Genomic DNA, 27,705 nt, shown 5'->3' with positions numbered 1-27,705 from the left:
CATGGAATAGAGAAGCTGTTGTCAATGCTGAGGTGCAAATAAATGATCATGTCAAAATATCTATGATTTAGGAGGCAAGGTGAAATAAAAGAGTAGAAGTTTGTTATTAATAGATCACAGAAAACCTGCAGGTTGAAACATGTTTATAAAATCGAAATACATACAAAGCAAGTTCCACTTGAAGGTAATTTGGAAACCAAACCAGAAAATATTCCCAGGTTAAGATTTTCCTAGAGACACTAGAGCTGGATGGATGCTTTACATCAGTCATATAGCACTGGATACAGACATCCTCCCCTCCAGCATACACGGTTCCTCTGACACACACCACCAGCAAGGAATTTCAAATATTTTCCAGAACCACACTCACATTGGATTGCAGTATTTTTTTACTGAAATAAAATAAATTTTAAAAGGCATTTGACGCTCTTTTCCTGAACCATCAAATCAACTGAATAATATAACTGATCAGCCACTAACAAAACCGATACCATAGGACCTGTAAGTTAAGGTCTCCTACTTGTAGGGCAACAAAGTGAGCAGACTCAGGCCTACTTTGTTTAATAGGAAGGCACAACAAGTTTAAATACGCAACACAAAATTCTTATACCAATGTAGGATTTCCTTATGTGAATTTGGAAGAGTCCAGTTCCTTCTGAGGAGAGGGAAGCTTTGCTTTCATCATTAATTGTACACACCAAGTCCAGTTTAATACCCTATCAGTTCCTTCAGTTCTCTCAAACAGAACTTCCTTGGCAATCTTGTTTGTTTGGTTTTTTGTTGTTTTGTTTTTTTGGTGGGTTTTTTTTGGTGCACAGAGGCTACATAGTTTCAGAGGAAAGCTGAGACAAGGAGAAGAGGAAATCAGTCTGAAGGTTTCTTCAGACTGCACCTTTTTACTTCCCTCCTACAAAACATAGAATATTTTATAATATACAAGAAATGCAAGATCAACCATAGACTATAGGATTTAATAGTATAGATTGAACTGAATAGGTCTTAGTGACAGCTAAAAGTAAACACAGTTGAAGATCAAAATAAATTTTATGAAGCACATCAATCTTGGAATGGTAAATAGCTTTCAACAGCCTTATTACACTCTATTATTTCAAATAAAATACATTGAATTCTGATATCATAACAAAAAATCCAAACTCCAATTGAACACACCAGTTTCTTAAAACTAATTCTTTTGTATAGCTACTATCATATTTTCCTTTACTTTCTCTTTCATAAAGTAATTAAAAAGTAATCCCTAAATTCTGTACTAGTTACAGCTGAGGTTACGGTTGGCTGCATTGTGCTGCTCTCATCAGTACGTTTCTCAGAGATCACTGCCTCCTCACATCTGCTGTTGTAATAGCACACCTAGTCACTCCCTCACCTTTCAATCAAAAGAACTGAGTTTAGAAAGCAGCACTACTGAAAGCATTTGAACTAGCTATCATTTCAATAAGAACTGAAGCAGGGAGCAAGCAATGTGTATGCCCACAGGAGACCTGCAGTGATGCTAACTTACGACCTTCATACAGAGAGGAGAAAGAAAAGGCACACTGGGAAACCCAGAAGGGGCCAGGATCTCCAAGCCCTGCTCAGCCCGAGGAGGGTGTCTGCTGCTTCAAATGCATACAAGAATTCTCTGGTTAGAGGTATATAACAGACAACTGCAGCCTAAAAGTAATCCCACTCAAGTCAGAATCCCATCACTAGAGCCAATTCATGTATGTCACTGGACTGACAAGGTTCAGATCCAGAGCTCTGCTCTCTCCCTCCCTGCTTCTTTGCTCTAAGTAATCAACAGTAGTTCAACTTAATCAAGAGAAAGAGTTTTCAATATTTGACATTTCTTGCAGGATCTTTTGAACAGTCTCCATCCCAAGTTCAGGACATTCCAGTCAACATTCCCCTGTCCTATTTAGTGTCTTGCGTTGGTCTGCACATTTACTTGGAATAAAGCTCAAAAATGCTCTCATCAAAACATTACTAAGCTATACCATATCATCTGAAGAGGAGAGGAGAAAGAAGTATAAGCAAATGCATATTCTGGTTGTAGATGCTACAAGATATTACAACTGTACCAAGAAGGCATCTGATCGTATATTTCAGGTTTCAAAACAAAAGATCTAAACACAGTTCTTAGCAGTTTCATTATGCTCATAGTTGCTTTATTTTAAACCCTGGTTTAATGTAAGAAGGTTGCACAGTAGGTAATCGAAAATAAAACTGGGCAACATAAGTCACTGGGGATTTGAGTTCTATAAACCTATGAACAAGGATGCAGCCATGGTATGATTATCTAAAACAACCTTGCTTCTATGACTACACCATGTTAACAGAAACTGTTGGATGAAACTTTGCCATGTCTTTCAAATGTGCAGCTGAAGCTTCCAGAGAAAAGCAGTATTACAGTGTGTGACTGCAGCAGACTGCTTGCAGTTATTACTTTACCATTGCTTTCCAGAAGAGCAATACCTTAATTGTTGTGACTTCCATCAGTGTCACAGTGCAAATGTGGTCCAATAATGAGAAAGACTATGGAAAACACTTTTGGAACTTCCCACTCTTGGGATACTACTTTGTTTATCAGCATGTTGTTATATACCATAGCTTGCTTAGTTCAAAGCCAACATACAACCTGATTTTCTGCAATCAGGGATAGTTCTTGAACTGCAGCATTAGCAAGAGTTTACCCCATTTCCCCAAAAATATGCCCTAGCATGATTTTTCAAGATTTTCGAGGATGCTCAATATATAAGCCCTACTCCAAAAATAAACCTTAGTTACAGTTCATTTAAAAAGTCAGTTTAAATAGCGTCCAGGCAGCTACACATGTAAAAAAAGTAATATATTTTGAAGCAAACATAAATGTAGGACTGTCTTATATTGGGGGAAACAGAATATTTACCTGATGGGGAGAGGAAGCCCACATGCTTGTATTCCTCACATTTTATTAACATGCATGCTTCTCAAGCTACAGCATGATACTTTGCTAAGATCTAAGCTAGCAATTTAACTTAGGACATCTCTCACGCTTTTGACATGCAGACCACATGTCACAAAATGCTGCAGTTCCTACCACATCATTATGTAAAGCACGACAGTCAAGTTTATTGCAGTGGCAGGCGGCAAGTTCAGTGCTTGGAATCACCCCAATTATATGATGTCAAAGGCTATGTGCTGCTGATGTGGCAAAACTGCAAATGTCTTTCAACCCTACATACAGAGCACTGCACTGTACTAATAATCTGCTGACACAGGCGTGAATTCCATTACACATCCATGGCCTGTACTGGTTAACATGTAACATGTTGTTCTAAGACTGTCTGGGGAACTCAGCATGGACTACATTTCTTTCTCCTCCCCCTCCAAAGTTACACTACAAAATCCTATGCTTGTTATACAAGACTGGTACAACTGTTGCCACATTTATTTCTAAGAAAATAATAAGACTATCTAAAGACACGAGGTGATTTTAGAGATCAGGGCGGCCTTCATGGCATGTATAAAGCATCTTGAAGGAACTTTGTCACTTAAACCGGCATGAAGAGGCCAGCTACAGACTAAGCATTAATGTTTATTTCTGAACACAATATTTTCAGATGCACAGCCAAACCTCTGTAAAAAAAACCAACAATTTTATTTTAAAAAATTGCTCTTCCCTAGAGATTTACTTCAGATAAAGTGTGAATACTTCCTCCCCACCACCACAACAGCTCTGTCTATGGTTTCCAGAGTAATTTTCTTTTCCGATAGGAAAAAAAACATAGTCTCAATTCACTAAATATAATTATAGGCCTGTTCCTAATATCCAGGGCACTCAGTAACGGCACGCCTTTTTGATACCATGAAGAAAGCTGCAGAACTAACAGTTTTGACAGCTTCCTAAAAAGCAGTCTTTAATATACGGTATCTTCATCTTTACCTCAAAGACATTTGCAAGCTTGAAAGAGATATTTATATCATGTCACACGTTGACACTGTGGATTGCAGCAGCAAGACTTCCAGCTGCTCTGAGAAAAGGGTTTACATTAATTCGTCAGAGGTGAAGACATATCCGATTGTCTCCTCTGGACCTCTGTAAGCAGCTGTAATTCCAGGGCAACCAAAGTAGCTTGTGGTTTCCCAACTTGCCAGGAAACATACAATTGTAAGAAGATCCGCAGATGAGTTATGTTAAATGTTTGATATTGTGACCTGTGATGCAACACAAAAGAATGGTTGTTGTTGCCTAAACTTTAATGGAGTTAATCCTTCCAAATGCTGACAAATTACTGCCTCAGGCTATTTAAAATCACATTTCTAATGCAATAATCCTATCTGCATTACAATGAGTTGGGATGAAATGATTAGGTGCCTGAGATTTTTGCACAGTGAATTAAGTCACTATACAGACTGGCCGTGCTTGTTCACAAATTAAAGATCTGGACAGAAATGAAATTCCATTATTCTGCCACTTGCTAAGCTGAGGAAGGCTTCATTACTGTCCTGTCTCTACTGGGAATGTTTCTAAAGTAGCTACAAGCTACAGGAACCTATTTTTCATTAGATCAGCTTCAAGGCTTTCTTCATTATTAATAATTATTAACCAAGTCTTTGACTACTCAACACCTCTGAAACAGAAAAGGCTAAATTCAACAAAAAGCAAGCAAAAATGAGATAGAATGTCATTAAGTATGTGGAAAAAAAGGAAAACAAAACTGTACCCTGAATACAAATCCTTCCCTTCCCCTCTTCACAGACACACCGTGCCATATCAGTATCTAACCAATTCTGATACCCTGAAACACAGACTTTTTAGCTAGGGGATAGTCCAGAATATAAACCACCTAACACCACCAACGCTATCCATCTCCAGCATTTAAAATAGTATCCTTACTTCCTAACCCAATCACAACATACCCAAGCAGCCACTCACATCTACACATTCAAATTACCTCTGGGTTTAAAGGCTGTATTCAGTATTTTTGGAATTCCGTACTAACAAATCTATAATCACCAGCTTGAAACTATTCTTATTAGCATTCAATTGATTATTTACACACAATATAATTTGATACACAATATAGCAACTCTTCAATTAAAGTTAATGATTTTTTTTAATCAGATGCCTCCAAGGTTAGTGCTCCATTGAAGCCAGAGGATATCACAGGTTTGAACTCCAGGCAATCAGATTTCAGATAAATTCTAATAAATAGGCAGTGTGGTGCCAAAAACTTCTACACCAGAACTCTGTCTGATGCCCTTCTGAAAATACAGTGCAAGAAAGTTTAAAATAAAAATAAAAATTAAAAAAAAAAAATCAAGACAATCCTTATCATCGTGCAAATGTAACAAAAACCCCACAAAACATGGCCACCAAATGCTCCACAATTCTTTCAGTCACAAACTGCAATGTGCAGTTATAACAACAACTTGTGCTTGTCATTTCCTACAAGCGTGCTTCACATGGAGGTTACAAGATGATTTTATTCTTATAAATCTTTACAACAATTATCTACATACAAGTGGTTAAGATTTAAGTCACATCTGTATCACAAGACAAGAAAAAGTAAAAAAAAGCTTTTAGCATTTTTCTTTTTATAAATGGCAGGGAACTTGGCGTTTTAAATGGTTAAAGTAGTGGAACTATGATGACATATTCCTCACCTTTGTGCCTCACAAAAAAACAAAAAATTTACCAATAAAAAGCCAAACCAAATACCAAGTTTTCATCCTGTTGATGTATTAGGAGATAATGCTTCTATTTAAAACTGAAAGCTCAGCACCTCAACACTGACAATGAGCTAGTCAGAAGTAGTTTACACTACGTTAAGTGTGGTTTTTTCTGCATCAAATGAAAAGCTTCAGTACATAGCTTCATGCATAAAGCCTGGTCTGTTTATGCAGCAATTAAGTATACTATTACAGTTTGCAGATATACATAAATCTTTACACAATTATATACTGTAGAAAACATCGATGTAGGTTCACATATCTGCTACAAGATGTGTCAAAACGCAAGATACCTTCATATTCTGTTTGTTCTGCAATACACAATACCCAGAATTATATGCATTTCTAAACACAGTATAAATGTGAAACAGGTGCCACAGACCTTATTTATTTATAATGCTAATGACATTTCTAGGCTGTTTTCAACAGCACCAACAAAAAACATTGTGTAAGTCAGCTAGATCTAGCCAACTAGAAGATGACTGAACAATTAAACAGAGGATTTAAAATCACAGAACCACAGAATCACAGAATCGACTGGGTTGGAAGAGACCTCAGAGATCATCGAGTCCAACCCTTGGTCCAACTCCAGTCCGTTTACTAGATCATGGCACTAAGTGCCATGTCCAATCTCAGTTTAAAAACCTCTAGGGACGGCGAGTCCACTACCTCCCTGGGCAGGCCATTCCAATGCCTGATCACTCTCTCTGTAAAGAATTTCTTTCTAATATCCAGCCTAAATTTCCCCTGGTAGAGTTTAAGCCCATGCCCCCTTGTCCTATTGCTAACTGCCTGGGAGAAGAGACCAATCCCCACCTGGCTATAACTTCCCTTCAGGTAGTTATAGAGAGTGATGAGGTCACCTCTAAGCCTCCTCTTCTCTAGACTAAACAACCCCAGCTCCCTCAGCCTCTCCTCATAGGTCTTATGTTCAAGTCCCTTCACCAGTTGTGTTGCTCTTCTCTGGACCCGCTCCAGCACTTCAATGTCTTTCCTGAACTGAGGGGCCCAGAACTGAACACAATACTCCAGGTGTGGCCTCACCAATGCAGAGTACAGGGGAAGGATCACTTCCCTTGTCCTGCTGACCACGCTGTTTTTGATACAGGACAGGATACCGTTGGCCTTCTTGGCCACCTGGGCACACTGTTGGCTCATGTTGAGCTTCCTGTCAATTAGCACCCCCAGGTCCCTTTCTGTCTGACTGCTCTCCAGCCACTCTGCGCCCAGCGTGTAGCGCTGCAGGGGGTTGTTGTGACCAAAGTGCAGCACCCGGCATTTGGCCTTATTGAACTTCATCCCATTGGAATCAGCCCATTTTTCCAGTCTATCCAGATCCCTCTGCAGAGCCCTCCTGCCTTCCAGCAGGTCGACACTCCCTCCCAGCTTGGTGTCATCAGCAAATTTGCTGATGATGGTCTCAATCCCCTCATCTAAGTCATCAATAAAGATGTTAAACAGGACTGGACCCAACACTGACCCCTGGGGAACACCACTAGTGACTGGCCGCCAGCTGGATGCAGCCCCATTCACCAGCACTCTCTGGGCCCGGCCCTCCAGCCAGTTCTTAACCCAGCGTAGAGTACACTTGTCCAAGCCATGGGCTACCAGCTTTTGCAAGAGTATATTATGGGAGACAGTGTCAAAGGCCTTGCTGAAGTCCAGATAGACCACATCCACGGCTTTCCCCTCATCCACCAGGTGAGTCACCTGATCATAAAAGGAGATCAGGTTGGTCAGACAGGACCTGCCCCTCCTAAACCCATGCTGGCTGGGTCTGATCCCTTGTCCATCCTGAAGGTGCTGTGTGATTCCATTCAGGATGATCTGCTCCATAACCCTGCCAGGCACCGAGGTCAGGCTGACAGGCCTGTAGTTGCCAGGGTCAGCTCTGCAGCCCTTTTTGTGGACTGGGGTAACGTTGGCCAATTTCCAATCATATGGGACCTCCCCAGTGAGCCAGGACTGTTGGAAGATGATGGAGAGCGGCTTGGCAAGTTCTTCTGCTAGCTCCCTCATCACCCTAGGATGGATCCCATCTGGTCCTATAGACTTGTGAGGATCCAGATGGCTCAGTAAATCACCAACTATTTCCTCCTGGAATACAAGGGGCCTATTTGGCTTCCTATCCCTGCCAACCACCTCCAGAGATGAGTTGTCCTGAGGGCCACCTGTATTACTGGTAAAAACTGAGGCAAAGTAGGTATTAAGTACCTCAGCTTTCTCCTCATCTTTGTTAACTATATTTCCTTCAGAGTCCAACAGAGAATGGAGGTTTTCCTTGCCCCTCCTTTTGTTATTAACATATTTGAAGAAGGACTTTTTATTATCCCTGACAGAATTGGCCAAGTTAACTTTAAATTGCACTTTTGTTTCCCTGATCTTTTTTCTGCATGATCTAGCTATTTCCATAAATTCTTCATAAGTAGCCAGCCCTTTTTTCCACAGTCGGTAAAGTCTCTTTTTATTTCTGATTTCATTCAAAATCTCCCTGTTTAGCCAAGCCGGTTGTCTTCCCCGCCAGCTAGCCTTTCGGCACACTGGTATAGCCTGTTCCTGTGCACTCAAAACCACCTGCTTGAAGCATGTCCAACCCTCCTGGGCCCCCTTGTTTTTAAGCATTGTTTCCCAGGGTATGCTCTGAACTAGACTTCTGAATAGGCAAAAATCTGCCCTCCGGAAGTCCAGCGTAGAGGTTTTGTTAATGGTTCTCCCTGCATCTCTGAGTATTGAAAATTCTATTATTTCATGGTCGCTATGCCCCAGGCGGCCTCCAACCACTACATCTCCCACCAGCCCTTCTCTGTTTGTAAACAGTAGGTCTAGTGGGGTCTTGCCCCTGGTGGGCTCATTTACCAGCTGATGAAGGAAATTGTCCTCTATACACTCTAGGAACTTCCTAGACTGCCTCTTCTGTGCAGTATTGAGCTCCCAGCAGATATCCGGCAGATATCTAATAAAGGCATAGCACCAATTAGCTGTGTCCTACTGGGTGCCACAGTCTTGAATTGTAAGATGCTTTGCAAGTTCTGATGGAATACCCAGAACCAGGAATGAGTTTTGCTCCTTCTTCCACTGAAGTCCATGGCAGGATGAATTCCAGCCCCCCAAAAAACTATTTCCATAGCCACAATCAAGAGCAAACCTCACAGGCCCTGAAAAATGCCAGCTACATGCATGGTAGATTCCAGCCTCAATCCAAACTGAAGAAACTCTTCCCCAGGTGCACGACAAGTTTCCACATCCTTGCAGGAGACCCTGTACATCTCAACCTCAGAGGGCAGCCCAGGAGCATTAGGGTGGCACAACCCTGCAAATGCAGCTCCCTGCTGAGCTGGCAGAGCCCACACCAACACCCTGCTGTCCCCAGGCAGACACTGATAAGGCTACCCCATGGATGCCAACAACAAGAAACTTGTAAGACCGGCATAGCACACTCCATCCAAAGAAGTCAATGGCACTAGCCAAGATATTTGTATCCTATATCACCTAGACCAGGGGTGTAGGAGTAGTTACATTTATACAGTCCAAAAATTACATTCGGCCCTTTGAAGGCAACCGCGAGGCTCATATGGCCCCCAGTGGAAATGAGTTTGACACCCCTAACCTAGACCAAAGGATCACTGTGTTGGGCAGTGTTTACTGAAGGCAGAAACTGCAAGCCCAGGAAGTTATTTAATGGTTGTAAATGAGCAGAAAAGGATGACAGAAAGTAATGCTTCCGTGAATATCAGACAGATAGCACCCATCTGTGGAAGGGAACTAACTGCGTGCAAAAGGCTGGAGTACTTCAACAGGACTGAGTCGGCAAGTACTATCTAGCAAAGTGAGTAGGGCAGAGGGTCACCACAGCCCACTTGTGTGGATTTAAGGAGAAGGAAGGAGGCACAAGAGCTTTGTAAATGGTACTACCACACAACTGGAAGGTTTGAAAAGCGGACTAGAAGAAAATGGAGAAGTAAAGCTTACTACTGACATGAATAAAGACAGGCCTGTACAACACCATCAGCTAAGCTACATGAACAACAGAACAGAACGATTAACAGAAACATGAGGGTAATGTCTCAGGAAGGCTAGTATAGGCCACTATTACAATAAGGGAAGTCTATCCAAATACTTACATGACTGCAAAAATCTATGCATTTCAAACACTGTGCAAGGGATACAGAGCCTTGATGTTTATGTTTTATACTCCCTTCATCCTAACGTCAGTTATTCTGATGGCTCCCATATCTTTATCAGTAATTGCCCAACTATACCCACAGCTGGTAATGACTGCCAAGTCACATAGCCTGAAATCTGTGAAGATTTTGGTTCAATGTCACTTTCCAGGAAATCAACCACGTATTAATATGGTTAAACTGACTATTAATTTTGGTGGTTCCCCCTTTTCATGAATAATTCAGTTAAGCCAGCTCTTGAGACAAGGAAATATCAAGCCCTTTTGTCTTTTGTTCAAGAGAGCACCAACTCCTGCTCTCATGGCACATAAATAATGGAGTATAGAAGACAACAGCAACACCAGGGACCCATTCTCAGCAATCAGCTCTTTTCCATGATACCTCTTTATCATAACCACTAATGAAAACTCTTTGAAGTGGAAGAGTAAATATTAGCATTTGATAGTACCTGGACTCAACAATGCAAACAAAATCGCATTGTATTACACTCTGGGAGCTGTAGACCCATTCACAATACAACACTCACAGGGTTGCTATGGAGGAGCCCAGTGCTTACTATTTTGGTAGCATGGGGTCATCCAAGGGCTGCTGGTTACTCTTGTAGGGCTGTTAGCCTTAATCTTTACATAGACAACAAACAGAGAAAACAAAAAACAATGACAAACAAAACGAAAACAAGGAGCATTAGAGTATGCCTTTGGAGGTACCAGATTCCCCAACAGAGGCAAAAAGCAGACTTTCAATGCTATCCATGATCAGTCAGCTCTTAAAACCTAAGGCCAGATTTCAGAAACACTCGCATGCTCTTTAGGCACAGGTTTATTCAACCCAATACTCAGAGTCCAGTAGCTTCAAGTATTTTAAAGTCTCCTTATTTGGGGAAGGGGGGGAAATCTAGTGCTTCTCTGTAAGAGAAGCATCACCAAGCTGTCCTTATGTTGATGACACCCTGGAGATCTGGGTTCAATGCCATAGTCTGCCATGACCTCCCTGGGTGACCTTTGGACTCACACAGCATTTCAATGCCTAATCTGAACCTGGAGCTAGAGAAGGATTCCTGCTGCACCTGGCCCTGCAATGGAAGTACAAACCATGGGCATCAGACCAGACACATCTTACCACTAAGGTGACTGCCAAGTCTCAGAATATTTTGTAAATCCATCCTGGAGGGATCAAAGAGAGCAAAAGAGGAAGGGATCAATGACTTCCATGTGGCATTCCCAGCCTTGATTTCCTCTTATTGGGAACAAGTACATAGGAAATAACACAAAACCACCATGAATGCAATGGAAGAGGAAGGCAAGAAGCAAGCTTGAGGGACTGTCACAGAGGCCCCCCTGAAGCCTGGCAGCCCTCCACAGGCAGAAGTACCCTGCTCCACATGAAGCAGGGAGAGAGGATGGGAAAAAGAACAAGACCAAGAAGGGGCAAACTCAAACCCTAAAACCCTTCCCGGTGACAGCAGCAGAGGGGAGTCCAGGTGGCGGGCAGCCCCACCGGGGAGTTGGCCCGCGGCCATGGGGGCCGCTCCCAGGCGGCTCCGACCCCGCAGCGCTGACGGCGACCTCGCCGAGAGGCACAAGGGTCCCCCTGTTCCGCCCCGGCCCCCGCTCACCTTGCTGTTGGCGGGTCCGGGGATAAGGAGCTTCAGCGCCTGCCTCTTCAGCTCCGCCAGGCGGGCGTTGCAGTGCTCGCACCAGACACCGCGGTCGGAGCCCGGCGAGGAGCCGCCGCCGCTGCCGGAGCCCGGAGAGCCGGTGCCGAAGCCCGGAGAGCCGCCCAGGGAGCCGGGGGAGCTGGTGCCGATGCCGGGCGAGGCGGGTCCTGGAGAGCCGGTGAAGGAGCCCGGCGAGGAGGTGCCGGAGCCGGGGGACGGGGTGCCGGAGGAGCCCAGGGCAGAGCCGGCTCCCTCTGGGGCTGGGCGACTCCCCGCCCGGGACTCCTCGTACGCCTTCCGGTACCAGCTCTCGGGGGAGAAGGGGGCGGCGGGCTTGGTGGGGGAGCAGGGGTCGGTCACCTGGAGCGGGAGAAGGAGCAGCGGGTCAGCCAGGGAGGCTCGGCGGCGCCGGCAAGTTTCGCCCGGACGCTCCGCGCCCGCGGCGGCCTCCGCGCCTCGCCCACCCCCGTGGGTCGCCCAAAGCCGCCGCCCCGCACCGCGGAACTTGAGCGGAGCCATAGCCGGCAGCGCCGGTAACCGCCGGCCGAGCGGCGCGGGAGCTCCGGCACGGCAGCGGACACCGCTCCGAGCCGCCTGTCCGCCGACAACTTACCCCGTATTTTCTGCTCCGCGTCGTGACCGCAATCCTCTCCTTATTTCCAGCCACTGAATTCATGGTGGCTTCGCAGCGCGGCGGGAGAATTTCCCACAGGTTTCCCAGTCCGCATCCGAAGGCAAAAGCCGGTCCCTGCAAGTGCCCCGTGAGGCGGACAGGCTGCTCCCTCCGCCGGCCGCAGCCTCCGCCGCCTCCGACGGGATCGCTCAGCCACAAAACACCGTCAGTTCTCGAGAAAACGCTTGGGGCTGGGGTTTTCTCCAGGTCGGTTCTTCCTCATTGTCTTCGCTCTCATTCCCTTACAACCCTTGCTTTCACAGAAACAGCAACATCCAGAGTAAGAGCATTCCCGCCGTCAGGCAGCCCGGCTCGCTCTCCTCCGCGAGTGAGGCGAAGCATCCGAGGTGGCTTTAGGAAGGTGAGAGCAGGAGCCGCGCTCGCCCTGGCAGAGGCGCTTTCCGCCTCCGCTACAGCGGCAACTTGTTTCCTTCACCAAGGTTTGTAACTGAGTTAAAAGAAATCCTCCAAAAACATCGGGATCCAGGCTCTGGGAGGAGCCTCCGCGTCCCTTGCAGCCAATATCCTCCTGCCCGTTTGTGCCTGACAGTTTTGCAAGGGAAGGGAAGGGAAGGGAAGAGCTGGGCTGCGGAGCCCTGTGCGCTCCCTGGTCAGCGGCGGAGCTGCGGGGGCAGAGGCTGCGAGCAGAGTGCCGGAGCCGCACCGCGGGTCTGCGCGATGCCTCGGCTGCCAGGAGGGTCCATTTTATTTTGCAGTATTTCTTGACTGACGTCTGTGATTTCCCCCCTCTTCTTGAAAAGGGCGGGGGGGAATCTTGTTGCTTTCACCGCAGTTATTGGTTAGTTGCCTCTATTCAGGGCCTTAATGAACATGATTTCACAAGTGTTCCCAATACTCCCTAAATAACTAGGAAAGAAAAGCAAGCTGTATTTATGACAGTCACTGGTATCTTTTTTCTGTGCTGTAATTTTATGTGTATTAATTTAACTTACAGTCAAGGGCATAATAAATTGATCTCTTAACAGTGAAATTCTACAGGCTTGTGTCCCTATTAATCTTTCTCTTCTAATTATTATTTCTTTTTGGAGGTTATGTGTAGCTGGTTACACATCCCTTTTTATTGCAAACCCTGCAGATAGAACAATAATCTATAATAAATCTTCCCCCTCAAAACAAGTTGCTGATTTTCTCAGAAATTGATGCAATAAAGAGCTAAATGCCAGATCCCGCAATAAGGTCATAACACGAATGGGTTGATGCAATTGAGAGGGCAGAACACACAAGGGACTTGCATCCACCTTTCCACCCTCCTATTGTTACTTCCATATAAATGCATCCTTCCAGCATCCCTAATGTACCTGGGCTGTAACAGCCATGAAGAAACAAAACCAGCCCACTGCATCACTGAGCAAGAAATCTCCCAGTGCATTCTGTTTTGACAGATACTCTACCAGTAGTAAAGGTGTGTAAGATGCTCTGCTGTGTTTTAACTTGACTAGGTTATCACTGCTCTGCTGGGTTTTAACTTGACTAGGTTATCACCATAAGAGCAGAGCAGCCATTCCTGATCTGGATGAGAAAGCTTTAATCTAAAGCTGACACAAGCAATGCCACCCAAGGTAGCCAGGCTGCATCAGCAGTGCCTTGTGCATTTACACAGGTGCCTCCAAAAAGCTGACCAAATGGGCAAACAAAGGAATGTACCCCAGCTCCTACTGCATGTGAATGGGTTTCACATAAATCTGCATGCAGAGATCCCGTGTTTTGTTCTGTAGACAGATGTGATAGGGATGACAAGGTAATGCAGGAAAAGGCTGCAAGTATACAGCAGGACAGAGCAGTATACTCCACAGGCCCCCAGACACCAACTGCAGGCAGCCACGTGCCACTTACACCACGGTGTGTAACTCCTTATTTCTGGGCTCAGCAATTCTGGTGGCGAACTGGCAGATTTACTTCGTTTTTCAGCAGACTTTTAATTACCAAGCTGCTAGCTATGCCTGCCTCACCACATCTGCTCTGTCAACAACCACCATCCTGTGCATAACGGCATGTCCACCTCGGGAGACGATGGCTGTCCTGTGGGCCAGGGGCAGCATCCTGCCGAGCGTGCTGGCGGCTTCCAGACCGCGGACCAGAGCGCAGTCGGGACCGGGAGGCCGAGCTCTGCCAGCACCCCAGCTTCGCTCTCTCCGCAGGTCCTCCGGCCCCTGACGGCTCAGGCAAGGTCAACGAGGCAGCACTTTGCAGCAGGCTGGTAGAACAAGGAGAACAAAACGTTGCTAAAGGCGGTGTGGTTCCCCGCAGCCTGGCATGGGGAGCGCGGAGGGAAGGACCCGGCCCGCGGGAGGCGAAGCGGGATGAGACTGACCGCGCTGCTCCCCAGCTCCAGCGGCAGGCTCGGGGAGGGTGCCGCCCGCCGAGTCCCCAGAGCCCCCGCCGTGCTGCAGCTGCTGCTCGCCGTGGGGCGAGCGACCCGGCTGGCCGTTAAACCGTCGCTTTATACCAGCCTCCCGGGCGGGAGGCGGGTGAGCCCCTGAGACCGCAGCCCAGCGGCGCCGCCGGCTCTGAGCGGCGGCGGTGGGCGCGGCCGCGGCGTTCGCGGGTGGCGGGCGCTCTCTGCCGGCAGCGCGCGGCGGCTGCGGCGGGGCGGTTGGGTGGTGCCCGGCGGCCCTCGGCGGCGCGCAGGAGGGACGGGTGGAAGGAGGCGGCCACCGCTGCCCCGGCCACGCTCTGGTCTGCCGGGTCACGGGATCCGTGAGGGGGTGCCAGGGCCCGACGGCGAGCGGCGCTGTCTCCTTCAGAGAAACCCCTGCCACCCCCGAGGCGGGGATCGGGGTCCTCCGGGCACGGCTGCAAAGTGCTGGCACAGCGGGGCTTTATCCAGGGCTGGACTCCTCCCGGGCCTTTTAGGATAGGAGGCGTTGCCTCCCTGGCAGGGCAAGGTAACGCGGTTCCTCTGCCTCACTGCACCTGGGGGTCAGGTCCTCCCGGTGTGAGAGCCGGCCTGTGGGGGTGCCTGCCCTCTGCCAGCTCCTGCCCACCTGCCAGCTCATCTTTTGCTCCTGCCTGCTGCCCGGCCAGGCGAGGCCTGCAGCAGCAGCCCGGATGAGCTGAGTTCGCAGCCAGAGCTCTGGGAGTCACTGCCAGCCTGGGTGCCCGCCAGCAGGGTGGCCAGGGGGGGCAGGTGGTCACAGGGGAAACGGCGGTGGGGCAGATGGAGTGGCCCAGTGGCAACAAACAGATCCCATCCACATGGCAGGGTCTTGAGGAGGATATCCACAGCTTTCCCAGTCCTTAGCTGATGGCTGAGTTCGGTCTGATGTGGAGAAGCAGGGTCACGGGTGGTGAGGAGGAACACTACCCCTAGTCAGGAAATTAGGACATTGTAGAATTGTCATTTGAGCCTGAAGAGTCTCAGTAGCAAATTTCCATTTTCTCGCAGCTCACGTTTGTGGAACTCTTAAGAAGGTGGCATTGAGAGAGATCCTCTTGCAACTTTGTGGTCTTGCATGACTTTATTGGCCAAGCCTGGGTGATGACTCTGTTGCTGTTGGATCAGCTCTCCCTTCAGACCAGTGTCGGTATTTACTGACATTTGGTGGCATTCAAGGAAGCTTTATTGAATTGTGAGAATTTTTGGAAACTGCGATATTCCGAATTCTCCAGTTGGAGGTATTATGCTGCTAAAATCTTTCCAGTTCTTCTTATTTTGTGCTGGTCAAAGCAGAAGACATTACAGTATTGCTCTAGCAAGAAGCTCTGCCTAAGAACCTTTTCACTGGGTTAACACCTTCCTCTCTTCTCAGAGACTGAGGTACTGACTCTTCTCAGGACTGAGGTACAGCTTTCTCCATCTCTTTGGGATCCCTTGTGTGGAAATTGAAACGGTTTCCTCTTACCACCCCTCCTACCTCACGTGTCACTAAGGAAAGACAGCTAGTAGACTCACCAACATGCCAATGACAGGCAGCTCCACAACTACCTCTCAGTTTCAAGTTTACGTATTTCTTCTGTCATCATAAGTGGTAGTCATGGGAATCTGCTTTAACTTTAGTCTTAGACTAATTGTTCTTAATTCCAGGCACAGCTGAAGAAATGGGCTATTCAGGCATTTATAAGTAAGTGGACAGGAGCCAAAGGCTTGAATGCAGGCATAAGTATGAGACGTTCGAGCAAAAGCTGGTCTCAGAGCATTGGGGATGGACTTTGATCTCAATCTACATATTGCACTTCTATGTATAGACTGTTATGACCTGTCTTTTAGCTAGTATACCAACTTCCAGTTTCTCTATCACATTACAGTGCATTTGTGATGGTGTACTGTCACTCTGACGCTTTCAGTGGATTTCTTCTGGGTATATCTCAGTGTGGGTGCTATTAAATCTGACCTAGAAGTTGAGCCTCACCACTCAAATCTGAGATGCTGGCACAGGCCCAGTTCTATCAATAAACAGCAGTTTATGAGAGCTGGAAATGTTGATTGCGTCAAATAAATCCTTTGAGGTATTCACATTTATAATAAATCTCAGGATAAAAAAGGTGACAGCAACTGTAACTTGAAGAGTCATCAATGCCTTCACAGAAGCTTTGTTTCCAAGTTTGGTGCTAATAAGTCTCAGTATCTGGTCTTACAGTTTTAAAAAGCTTCCTTGGGGAGATTTGAAATGCATGACAGCTCCAATACTTGCTTAAAGCTGCATATTAATGAGCTGGAGTCCATTGGGGGACAGGGAGGAAACTGAAGGCATTTGTAGTAATAGTGACAAAGAATTAATTGTAAAGTTAGAAACAGCTAATTACTAAGAGTCACAAGTAATATCACCAGAACTTTTCCTGTTTGATATATTTCTTCTCTAAAACTTTTCCAGTTCTTGTTCTCATCTCCTTGCCAAAGCATAGGGTCATTTCAGAAAAAAAATCCGTTAAGAGCACATTAAGTGCCTTTTCCTTTTGTATAGCACACACATCAGCAGAACACACATATCTACAGACCAAGTATTCCACAGGATTTAGGAGTTTGTGCAGTACTGGAGGAAATCAGCTATATAGACTGTGTTTGTACTTCTGATCTCATAGGTAATGCTCCTTTTGCAATATCTGTGATATACTTTGCTTCTGGAGCGTGTTTTTCTACTTGCTCTTGACAATTGTTAAGTGTGATATCACGGAGAATTAAGATGGGGCATTTCTTCTGTATGAGCTGGCTGCTGAGGTATTTGCTGTAGCACAGTTCATAAATCAGTTGCAAGACTTGTGTGTCAGCATAAAAAAAGTCTGACACTGGAAGATGTGTACTTCTCACATACTGACACAGTCCCTTGTTCTGGGTGCTGTACCGTGAACAGGTGACTCTCTAAGTGTCTTCATTACAGCTTTATTTCTTGGTGTTACCAGCAGATCTGCATCAGGACAGTTTAAATATACTTTTTCCTGCTCCGAGCGACAGCAGAGTTTTACCATCAGCCTGACACAGGTATGTCTCCCTGGTTGCTTAGTGTAGCCCTTTTGCCTCAGGGCCATTGCCCAGGTGTTTAGCCTGTACTTTCCTTGCTTCACTGAGAGCCTCCTTGAATCTTTCCATAATACAGAAGGAAGCCACTTGTGCTCAAATTTGTACAAGCAGTCTCATTCTGTTGCAAACCAATTGCCTTTAAATCCCACCCTTGCCTGATACTGTAAAGTGATATATTTCCACAAAGGGCTGTCTATTTGAATTTATTTTTAATGGAAAATTTTTCTGTATCTCAAATGGAAAATATTTCATAGATTTTCTAGAAACTGCTTTCATAGTTTCTGCCACACAGCACTGCCTACTTTCATAAATCTTTATGTTTTCAATAAAAATCAATGCCTACTTATTAGTATAATATTGATATGTGTTTCATAAGTAATACAGGATGTGGTGTCATGCACATACTCACAGAGCAGGGCTGCATGGAGAAGTTTACAGTCATTTTATGCAGTGGGATGCATTGCAATGACAAGTCTGAAGCCAATTTCAGTTACGTTCATAAATTCAAATGCTGAAATTTGACAGAATCCCATTTTCTGTTACTCAGGCACAATAAGCATTCATTGCAACTCCAGAACTAAAGGCAAGCCTGAAAAATGAAACAAAGTGGGAGTACCTGTGAATCCCAAAGTGCCGAGCCTTGGCGATGCAGATCTGGCACAGAATAGCAACAGAGCAAGAAAATACTGGAGTAACAACAGTCACAGGCTCTGCAGGAGAAAGATGCAAGCTGCTTCTTATCTAGGAACCCTGCTTGCCTCTGTGGACATGTGGAAAAGCCATCAGCTCCTTGCTGTGCTGGGCTTGGTGGAGCCACATCCAGGGTAATGCTCTAGCACCTGTGGGGTTGTGACAGATGCCCCCAGTGAAAGCGACTGCATGCTGCCTCAGTCAGCAGGGCCATGCTGACGGGGCCCAGGGCAGCCTGAGCTGCTAGAACCTGGCTCTGGCACACTGCTAGTGATCGTCCCTGAGTGCAGGGACACCGGCTGGAGATATTAGAGGGCAAAGGATTCCCTTTAAACATCCTCAAAAGACTTTCTTAACTGCCTCAGGGGCTGACAAAAACGCATCTTCCAAAATAACTGTTCTCAGTAATCTTTAGATAGAAGAGGGAAGAAGATCATATGAATGGTATTAAAAAATATTGGTCTTAACAGGAGGAATATAGGCCAGCACGTGCCAAAGTTAGAGAAGGGGCACAGTGGCTGCTGGAGGGGAGCAAACACACAGACAGTGCAGTGTACGTGCCTGCTTCACCCTAGGAGCTGGGGACACAGGCAAGCAGTGCAGATGGCATGGAAGAGGGTAAGCAGAGGTAACAGAGCAAAGTGCACAGGCAGCCTGGAGAAACAAGTAGTGAAGCATTTACACCATCACATTTTTATGGTGCATGCCTTGTTGTTGCAGGAGTAATTTATAGCAGTACAGATTAACAGCAGAGCTGGCATCACAGGCACTAGTCTATCACAGTCTTGAATGTGTAAATGCCTTAAATAGGGCACTATGTAAAAAGCAGCAGGCATTTCTGTTCTGCCTCTCAGCTCACCTGAGGTGAACTAATTCAACTCGGTACTCAACAGAGAATTACAGTCATGATAAGCTACGTCAGAGGCCTCACATCAGTGTGTTCCTGAGATTTTTGTAACGGTAGGCACTCCACATCTGTGAGCATCTCTTTCATCTGAAACTGTTTTTCAACTCCTTTTCAAACTTTTCATACATTTCTTTTATCACCAAGTTTAGGGTTAAAAGTGAACCCTACAGCATCCAGATTTCCAAAAATTTTAATGGTCCATTTTTCTCTTTGCTGTACACCAATCCATGCTGATTATATTCTTTATAAAGCACCTGCAGAGGACTGATGACTGGCTATGTGCCTGCTGTTTCCATCATACTTCTTTGATACCTGCCTCTAGTTTGTCATTGCCTTGAAAGTCACAGTTTGGTCCCTGTATCCCTCTCTTCATCAGCTCACTGGCAGCTAGGGAGGCAGAAGCATGGCTGGACCTGGCATCTCCTGTGGTCCCGGGTCAGTGGCCAAAAAACATATAGACCTGCTCTCTTTGCCCTTCTCTGTCTTGCACAATGAGTTTCCTTCCAGATTATTCATGCTCTCCTGCTCTGACTGCATGAATAACCCATTGGGTGTTTGGGAGGATTCATGACTGGACCCCACTAACTCCAGTTTTTGTATCTGGCAAGGGACATTCAGACTTGGCAGCACAGCTCTGGTGTGCTCAGAGCAGGGGATGAGTAAGGCATTCCTGTTCCTCAGAGGGACACCATGAGTCTGGTGCTCTGCATGACCATGGTTTGCTGTGCATGGGGGCTTCTTTCAAGGTTTAAACAAATGAGCAGTCTTGTCACTGAGCACAGAAGTCAGTGTGGGGGAGATGACTCCAAAAGCCTGTCTGTGTGCACAGGCAGGCTTGGGTAAAGCATTGCTGCATGGTTTCAGCGCAGGCATACTCCCAGCTTTAGGAAAGTCTCTGTCCCCTCAAGCTGCGCTCTTGTCCCTGGAAGCAACACAAGCAAGAGGCAGCTGTGCTCAGCAGCATGTCCCCACCCGCTGCCTTACTGATGTGGGTCTTTTCCGAACCATAACTGTTCTGTCAAACACCATAACAGAAGGAAAACAATCCCATACCTTGCCAGCTAGCAAGACAAACACAGTTACAGAGGAGGGCTGGCAGCAACTGACGGGCATTTCTTCCTGCTGCTGAAAAGCGTTGCCAGAGTGGAATGCATTATCCCATGTCACCCAGTTCAGCAGAAATGAGTTCTTCTTTAGAGAGGGCTTGTCTGCTTATGAAAGTTTTACCAATCAAACATAAATGGAAATCAGCATGACCTTCTTGGATAGTTGTTTTGATTTTCCTGGTTACACTTATTTAGCTTGTACCCGTGTGAGCAGATGCAATCTGAACTGCATAGAGCCAGTTTTAAGCTGGTAGCAATGTTCAGACATAAAGCTGCATCAGTTTGACAAAGCCAATTTAATGTAGCAGCTGTAACTACACTGTAGGAAGAAGAATATTCTGCAAACAACTGTGCTGGTGGAGGAGGAGCTGAGCACTTAGTGTGCCCCTGCTGCTCCTCGCTCTTTCCCAGAGCTTTCCGTCTCTTCAGACCCATCAGTATGTCTCTATGCATAGACAGGGCTTCAGAGTACTTGTAATCATCTAAATTTTAATTTGGTTGTTCAGCCTTGTCCGTATTAAATAAACGTTCATCCATGTGATTGGCTTTATCGAGCATTTTAACCAGTGTTAGCCTCACCATTGTATTCATTGTCTGATCTGCAATGATGCAATTATATCGATTTAGAGTAATTAATTTGGTCCAAATCTCCTAACACAGGCAGCGTGAGAGCCTGGTGATGCTGCAGGAGAGCCACACTGCCATTCTGCGACCAAAGAGTTTTGGACAGCAGTCAGGTATTCAGTATGAAAATGCCATGTGCTGCAGTGACAGCTGAGGCTGCTCCCATCTGAAAGTCCAGACCAATATTCTCGGATGAACATTGCTGGGTGAGGGCGCTTGTTAATAATGTTTACTAAGAAGTCTTGAGTGTCAGTATGTTCACACAGTTATTGCTCTACTGAGACTGCAAACTGAAACAGGCCTTCGGTCCAAAAGAGCTGGAATCTGTGCTCTAGAGGTGGCGAATTTCCGTGTTTGTGAATGTGCAGGGACACCATCTTGCACTGCTGGGAGCAGCCTGGACTTCAGTATTCACTGCCAGGCACAGAGCAGGGCTGGACAGGAGCCTGAGGAGAGGATGCCTTTTGGATCCCAAGGGCTCAGGTGGTTTTGTATTGATCTGTGTTCTTGTTGGCAGTGGGGGCCAAGACACCTTAGTGTCTTTGCTAGGTGGAGGAGACACTGCAAGCCTGGGAGGCATATTCTTTTAAGGTTGTTTACATACAAATAAATAAACAAACCAGTGGCAGTGAATGGAAGATCTCAAGAGAAACTGAGTGTTTCTGTAGCATGTTAGGCCTGCTTAAAACAGAAAAGGAAGAATGTAGTGATTCTGACCTTTTTTCCTAGGAAAAGGTGCACTCTGCCTAGGGTGGTGATGAGAGTTGATGTAAGGATCACCCTTGAGAGAGGAATGTATATAAGTTGGTATCATTCAGAGAATCTTCATCTTATTTGGGCTTCAGGCTGATGCTTTTATCACAGAGAAGACATTTTTGTTGCTAAACCAAAAAGATTATTGCCAACATTTCTGAAGTTGAAATGGTCCTATCACATGGCACACAGCTGTGAAGCTGCATCCTGAAAACCTGTATGGAGATACAGTATATTCTGTTGGACAGCCACCCCATTTCCGCTTGCAAAGGTTGATGTCTCAGGAAGGTGGTTCTCAGCATTACCTGGAAAGCAAACATCTTTGGCTGACAAATACAGATGACTGACTTACCTTTTCTTTCTGGGTATGTCAGGTTTGTCCAGTTGTTCACATTCTTTCACATGCTTAGCTGGAACAAACTTTCTTAGACTTCCAAAGGAAGGTTGTAATCTTTTAAGGAAGTGTTATAGGAAGCTGCTCAGATGCTAACTGGTCAGTGGGGGATCCATGTGCATTGAAAAGGCATTGTTGAATAAGACTCTGACAAACCAGGAAGAAAAAATTGCTACATACAATTCAAATCAATCTGGAAAAGAATGGGCAGCTAGGGCCATATGGCAGTCTCAATAGCAATGCACAAATAATTACAATAGAGTGAAGGCTGCAAGCTTATAGGCTTCTTCAGAGGAAGGTCCTGACAACATTCAGGAGTCTGGCAAAGGGTGGCTGTGCGTGTTTCTTTGTGCATCTCTGTTTACCATTTCCTGTGTTGAAAGAAAAGCACATGTCTCCTCCTTAAGATGAACTGGTTACTATAAAGGCTGCCTACTTGCCTGGACACCTGTTGCTCTTCTTGCTTATAGCATTCTAACAAGATGAAACTGGGGTTAATCAGGCATTAGAGTTGTATTCAGACTTACTAAGGAGATACTAAAACTTTAAGAAGTGAAACAAGAAATCATTATAGATACTTAGTTATTTTACCTGTCTCTTAATTATAGGTATTGCCAGTCATGGTTCTGTAGACTAGTCTTGAATAATGGTCAATTCACATCCCTTTGACCAAGGAGGCCAAGGAGGTGTTTTGTAATGGATTACAAAAATGAGGTTAGTTAACTAAACTCAACATCCTGTATATTCAAGATTGTTCTCCAAGCTTTAGCCACATGGGATACTGGCAACAGCAATCCTTGTAACTCAAGAACCTTACAGTTCTTTTCTTCATAAATAAGGATAACTTGCATATATCACAAAGACTTCTTTTTTTTTTCACAGAGCACAAGACTAATCCTGAAATTCTTCTGCATGCCTTCTTCAAGCAGGTAAGGAGTTCCAAGGAGTTCCTTACTTTTGAACAGGGTCTGCATTTTCTTATTCACAACACCTGCCAGGTGGTTGGCACCAGGATGTGGCATCTTAATGAGACTTGTTTACTTGTGCACTTTGACATCTCATCTGTTAGAAGAAAGGGCCCAGGCTACCTTTCTTCTTTCTCAGGCCCAACTTCCTTTTAGGGTCTTGAAGATGTCAGTAAGGGGAATAAATATGCAGAATCTGTCTTAATGAACTCTGCTTACAAGGAAATAACTTCCTTTGACCCATGAACTAGATTGGCAAGCACAGACCATGCAGGAAAGTGGAGCATGGGGCCCCAATCAAGGAGTAATTGAAGAGGACTGTTCTACAAAAACTGAAACAATTTCTAATCTGTGAATGTAGCAGTGTATAGAGGATTTACAGATTTCTGTAATTAGCAGGCATCCAAAATATGCTGTTGACGCCACCAGAACCCCTGCAGAATAAGGCATTCTCTCCAGGAAGAGGAAGATGGCAGGCAAAGTATGCTCTTGCATATGAAATTTTAACCCATCCAAGCTTCAGCTGTGCTGAAGAAGGCACAGCTTGCCACTGAACTTTCAGTGTAAGAAATAATGATGTCCTTTGGATGCAGCAGTGTGAGGACAGGCAGAAGACAAGGGAGCAGTTTGGCACTGTTGGTTCCCTAACGGCACGTGTCTGGCACATTCCAGGAATCAAGATAGAGAAAGAGAACTCAAAAGAACTACTAAGGGTTGCAGTTTTTAGAGCAATGAGAGACAGAGCTCTACACAAAACCATGACATTGGGTAGGTTAACCATAGTCCCTTAGTTTGGCTCTGGTACAGCTTTTGTCTCCAGTAAACTGCTCTAGCAAGACACAGACTTTACAATGATCCATTAGATAAGGCTCCAAGCTAAATACCTTGTGGTTCCCATAATTTGCACTTGTGCATGTTCATGTTGGCAAGTACAACAACCCAAATGGTAGAGGTACTCTTCCTCTATTCTGTAATACACAGGTCCTTTCAACAACAGCTTAATTCTGAATTTAACAGTACAGGTATCAATGGGCCAGAAAGTACTTACTTGTACAAATCATATTCTGTACATGTACCTCAGTTATACAGAGTTTTCAAAGATAAGTTTCAAAGACCAATTTCTTCTCAGCATGATTGCTGAGTAGGCCACTATATGGGGACATAACCAATTGACTTCAGATTTATATGAAAATAGAGTCTGTGATGGGAACACAGAAGATAGAGAGCTTGCTGAATATAATCATGCTAATTGTCAGCCTCTCTGACAAAGACAGATGGGAATTTCAAGACCACTTCCTAGCATCTCTAGAGGTACCTCTGTACATCTGTATGAGGTACATACCCTCAGTATGAGGGTCAAGGATGATGACAAACTCTGTACAGTCTCTGTGAGCTGGACACTTAATGGACAGTAAAGCTGGTCCCTGATGGAGTGTTGTAGTAGATTAATGATGTTATTGGTAACATGAAGGTACTAATGAATGTGGAGAGTTTATCTTTACAATCCTGAGTGAGAGGAGTGTGACTTTCTGCAGCCTGGCCTGTTATTAACGTCAATATTTTGATATAGTTCCTGTTTCCATTGCCAGTGAAGCAGAAGTCCGAAAGCTGGGGGCTGCTTTCACTGACAGGAATCTGCTGGGGCAGCTGTAGTGTGGCTGCAAGGGGGACAGAGCAAGGCTTTCTCCCCAGGTGGGGCACAGCGACGGTCTGTAAATGCCACTGTTCAGAGGAACGCTCATTCATCAGCAGGGACTGACGACGGCCACTTCTGAACAAATTTATTTAATCCACCTACTATCTGAAAAATGCCCTGCAAACAGAATCTTATCTGTTGTTCTTAAACAAATACTGCAAGGCTTAAAGATTTCATCAGCAGAACAGAAGTTTAGTGCAGGAGTTTTACCTCACAGTTTGTATCTAGTTTAGAGCATAACAAAAGAAAAGTGAACTTGCTGGTCTCGGCTGGGTACACATGAGTGCTGGACAAACAGCAGGTAATTTCAATACAGAAAGGGGAAGAATGTTCCTCTGTTGCCCTTTTTATTATCCTCGTTATGAATTTTCATGGCTGAAAGGTAAGTTACAAAGTTAAATTTTAGCAGCAATGAATGCATTGTTTCTTCTCTTGCTTCTTGAGATACATTCATTAGCTGATCTATAGATCTGGTTCTTAGCCAGCTGTTTGAAAGGCCAGGCAAGCTTTCTGTGTTTATGTGAGAAAGCTCTTGTCTTTTTTCCACCACTATTTACCTGTAGTTGCTGATGGTGTACCTCATAGACCTCAGTGATTATAGAAATAAGAACCATATTTTAACAGCATTAATCAGAATTTGGCTTCCAACAAAGGACAGTACCATACACATCAAATAAAAGTTAGAAAGGCCTGCCATAGTCTTCCAGAGCTACTTATTTTCAGATTGTTTTTATTATTTTTGAAGCTATTGCCAGAAGTGAGGAAGAAAGATTATTTCCTATTTCTTTTATAAATGAAAACAGAGAGTGTTTGACCATAAGCTTCTAAAACCAAGGCCTTCACAAATGCAGAAATATGACAACTCTATAAAAGAGATATTATAAAACCGTTGCACCAAATAGTGTCTTATAGATGCCAGTGAGAACATATTTTGTTTAAAATAAAAACTGTTTGTACCACAAGCATCTCTGGAGAGGGGAATACATGTACTTTTGCCTCTCAAGGGTTCTCCAGTTATCATTTCTTCCTCTTCTGAATTTCCTTGAGGATGCATTCCTTTTGCTGAGGTTTCCATGGTTATTTATCTCTTGAAGTTTTCATATTAGCCCAGGCAGCCACTGTTTCACTGTGTGTCTCAGTCTGTGAATGCAGGTGTTGGTTCTTCCCATTTTGTAGGGACCCTATTCAGCAAGTCCTGGTCACTGAATTGGACTTTACTTCCCATCTTGATTTGTGTATGAAGAATTTGTTCTCTGAATTTAAATGTTTTTCCTTAGCTCACCTTTTTGCAAGCATAAAATATTGCAGAGCGTGATTGACATTAGCTATCTTGGGTGTGAATTTTGCATGTAAAAATTGTATGGGTTCAACATGTAGGTCATTTTTTCTAATTCTATATTTGTCCCAGATGTCTGCAGTTTGTAATTTATCATTTCCCTTTGTGACTGTATCCCTGTAAGGCCTTTGCTTTACCAGGGAGAATGGGCAGGGAGAGAGTAATAATATTCAACTTCCGTGTTACCCACAGAAAACAGCAGTTTTTCTCTTCATGTTATCACTGTATGCTTCCAGCTGACATTGTCTCATATGGGAACAATGGTTTCTGGCTGTCAAAGGCCAGCCAGCACAGCTTACGAAGTGGCTATGTTCTTCCACAATTAGGGACTAATGTCTGTGAGTATAAACCACTCTCAGAACACTTAAATGGTCTTTTCCCCGCAACACTAAGTGGTCAGGTTCTGAAATAAGGATGCTACAGAGAAAGTTCATGGGGCTTGTGGGAATCCCTTGTTAAAATTCTGTCATCCCATCCAAAAGAAGAGGTAACATTATTCCTCTCTGCCTGCTGGAGCTCAGCCTCTCAGTGGCTATTGCTAAATCACCTCTGCCAGACAGAATAGGCCCTTGGCAATTAGAAAAGTCCAAATGAAGAGAAGTGCCCCTTACTTTTGTTTTTTTAAGCTCTGCAGTGTCTGCTGCTGTCCCCGGTGTTCATTTATCTGGTTTAAAGAGTAGGTTCCTGGGAAAGATCCCCTACCCTAACTAATCCACTGTGTTATGCTGGAGAGGCAGTACATTTTTGAAGAGGAAAGCAGAGAGCTCACCAACAAGTGCATCTCGTATTATACTACTCTGCTAAAAGGCACTGCATCCCTTCATAGTTTGGAAGATGAAAAATAAAAGTTCAGTTGTTTATATGAGAAAATCCAAAGGACACATTTCCACATGCCCATTTCTTCATGGCAGCTCAGCTCTACCCCACAGAGCCACAAGATTTCTGAGAGGACATCTTCTTGAAAGCTCAACAGCACATTGCCAACAGGAAATGAAGAGGAAGAACCTCTTTCTTCACATCGGTGTAAAACCAATGCTTACATGCTTTCAGCAGTTCCTTTTACCTCTGTTTTCAGTGTATTTTTACAGATGCTTTCAGAATATGTACTTTTGGTGTGATAGCAAAAAGAAACCTGTCTCGGCAAAGGAGGAACTGAGGAAACTCATAGCTTGTTTATATAAATTGTAAAATGCTGTAATTCAATAAAATAACTATAAAAGAGTATGTAACTGGTTTTATTTTATGTTTCCCCTGCTTTTCATCATAGATGTTCTCAGATTTGATAGCTGGGGTTTTTTAGAGCACTGCTATTCCCGATTTGAGCTTTGTAGGGCTACTGTAATAAAAAGGTGAATGACAGCAGCACTGCATTGTGCCTCCAGATGAGGAGGCACCTGAGGAAACTACCAATGAAGACAAATGACATTCAAACAGCTGAACCTTAGGCCAGCCTCTGTGAACTGAATAATAGCTATCTTGAGCAAACAGACGTGTCTTATATCCTGAAAGTCAACAAACTGTGGCTCTGCTGCAGC

The 27,705-nt window shown here is 44.9% G+C and overlaps 1 protein-coding gene across 1 annotated transcript in view; it reads right to left on the bottom strand.

Moving 5' to 3' along the window:
- KIF26B (kinesin family member 26B) overlaps positions 1–12,362 on the bottom strand; it is a 306,955-nt gene extending 294,593 nt beyond the window's left edge. The window contains exons 1-2 of the mRNA XM_065057896.1: positions 12,164–12,362; positions 11,509–11,910 (exon numbers count right to left, since the gene is read on the bottom strand). Of these exons, the coding sequence (XP_064913968.1) occupies positions 11,509–11,910; positions 12,164–12,226 (465 nt within the window). The 5' untranslated portion in view covers positions 12,227–12,362. The remainder of the gene's footprint in view (positions 1–11,508; positions 11,911–12,163) is intronic.
- Between the last annotated feature and the right edge of the window lie 15,343 nt (positions 12,363–27,705).

This window comes from Columba livia, chromosome 3 (genome assembly GCF_036013475.1).
Source record: "Columba livia isolate bColLiv1 breed racing homer chromosome 3, bColLiv1.pat.W.v2, whole genome shotgun sequence".
Taxonomy (NCBI): Eukaryota; Metazoa; Chordata; class Aves; order Columbiformes; family Columbidae; genus Columba; species Columba livia.
Note: the sequence above shows the minus strand (reverse complement) of the source record. Positions and strands in the feature narration are given on the sequence as shown.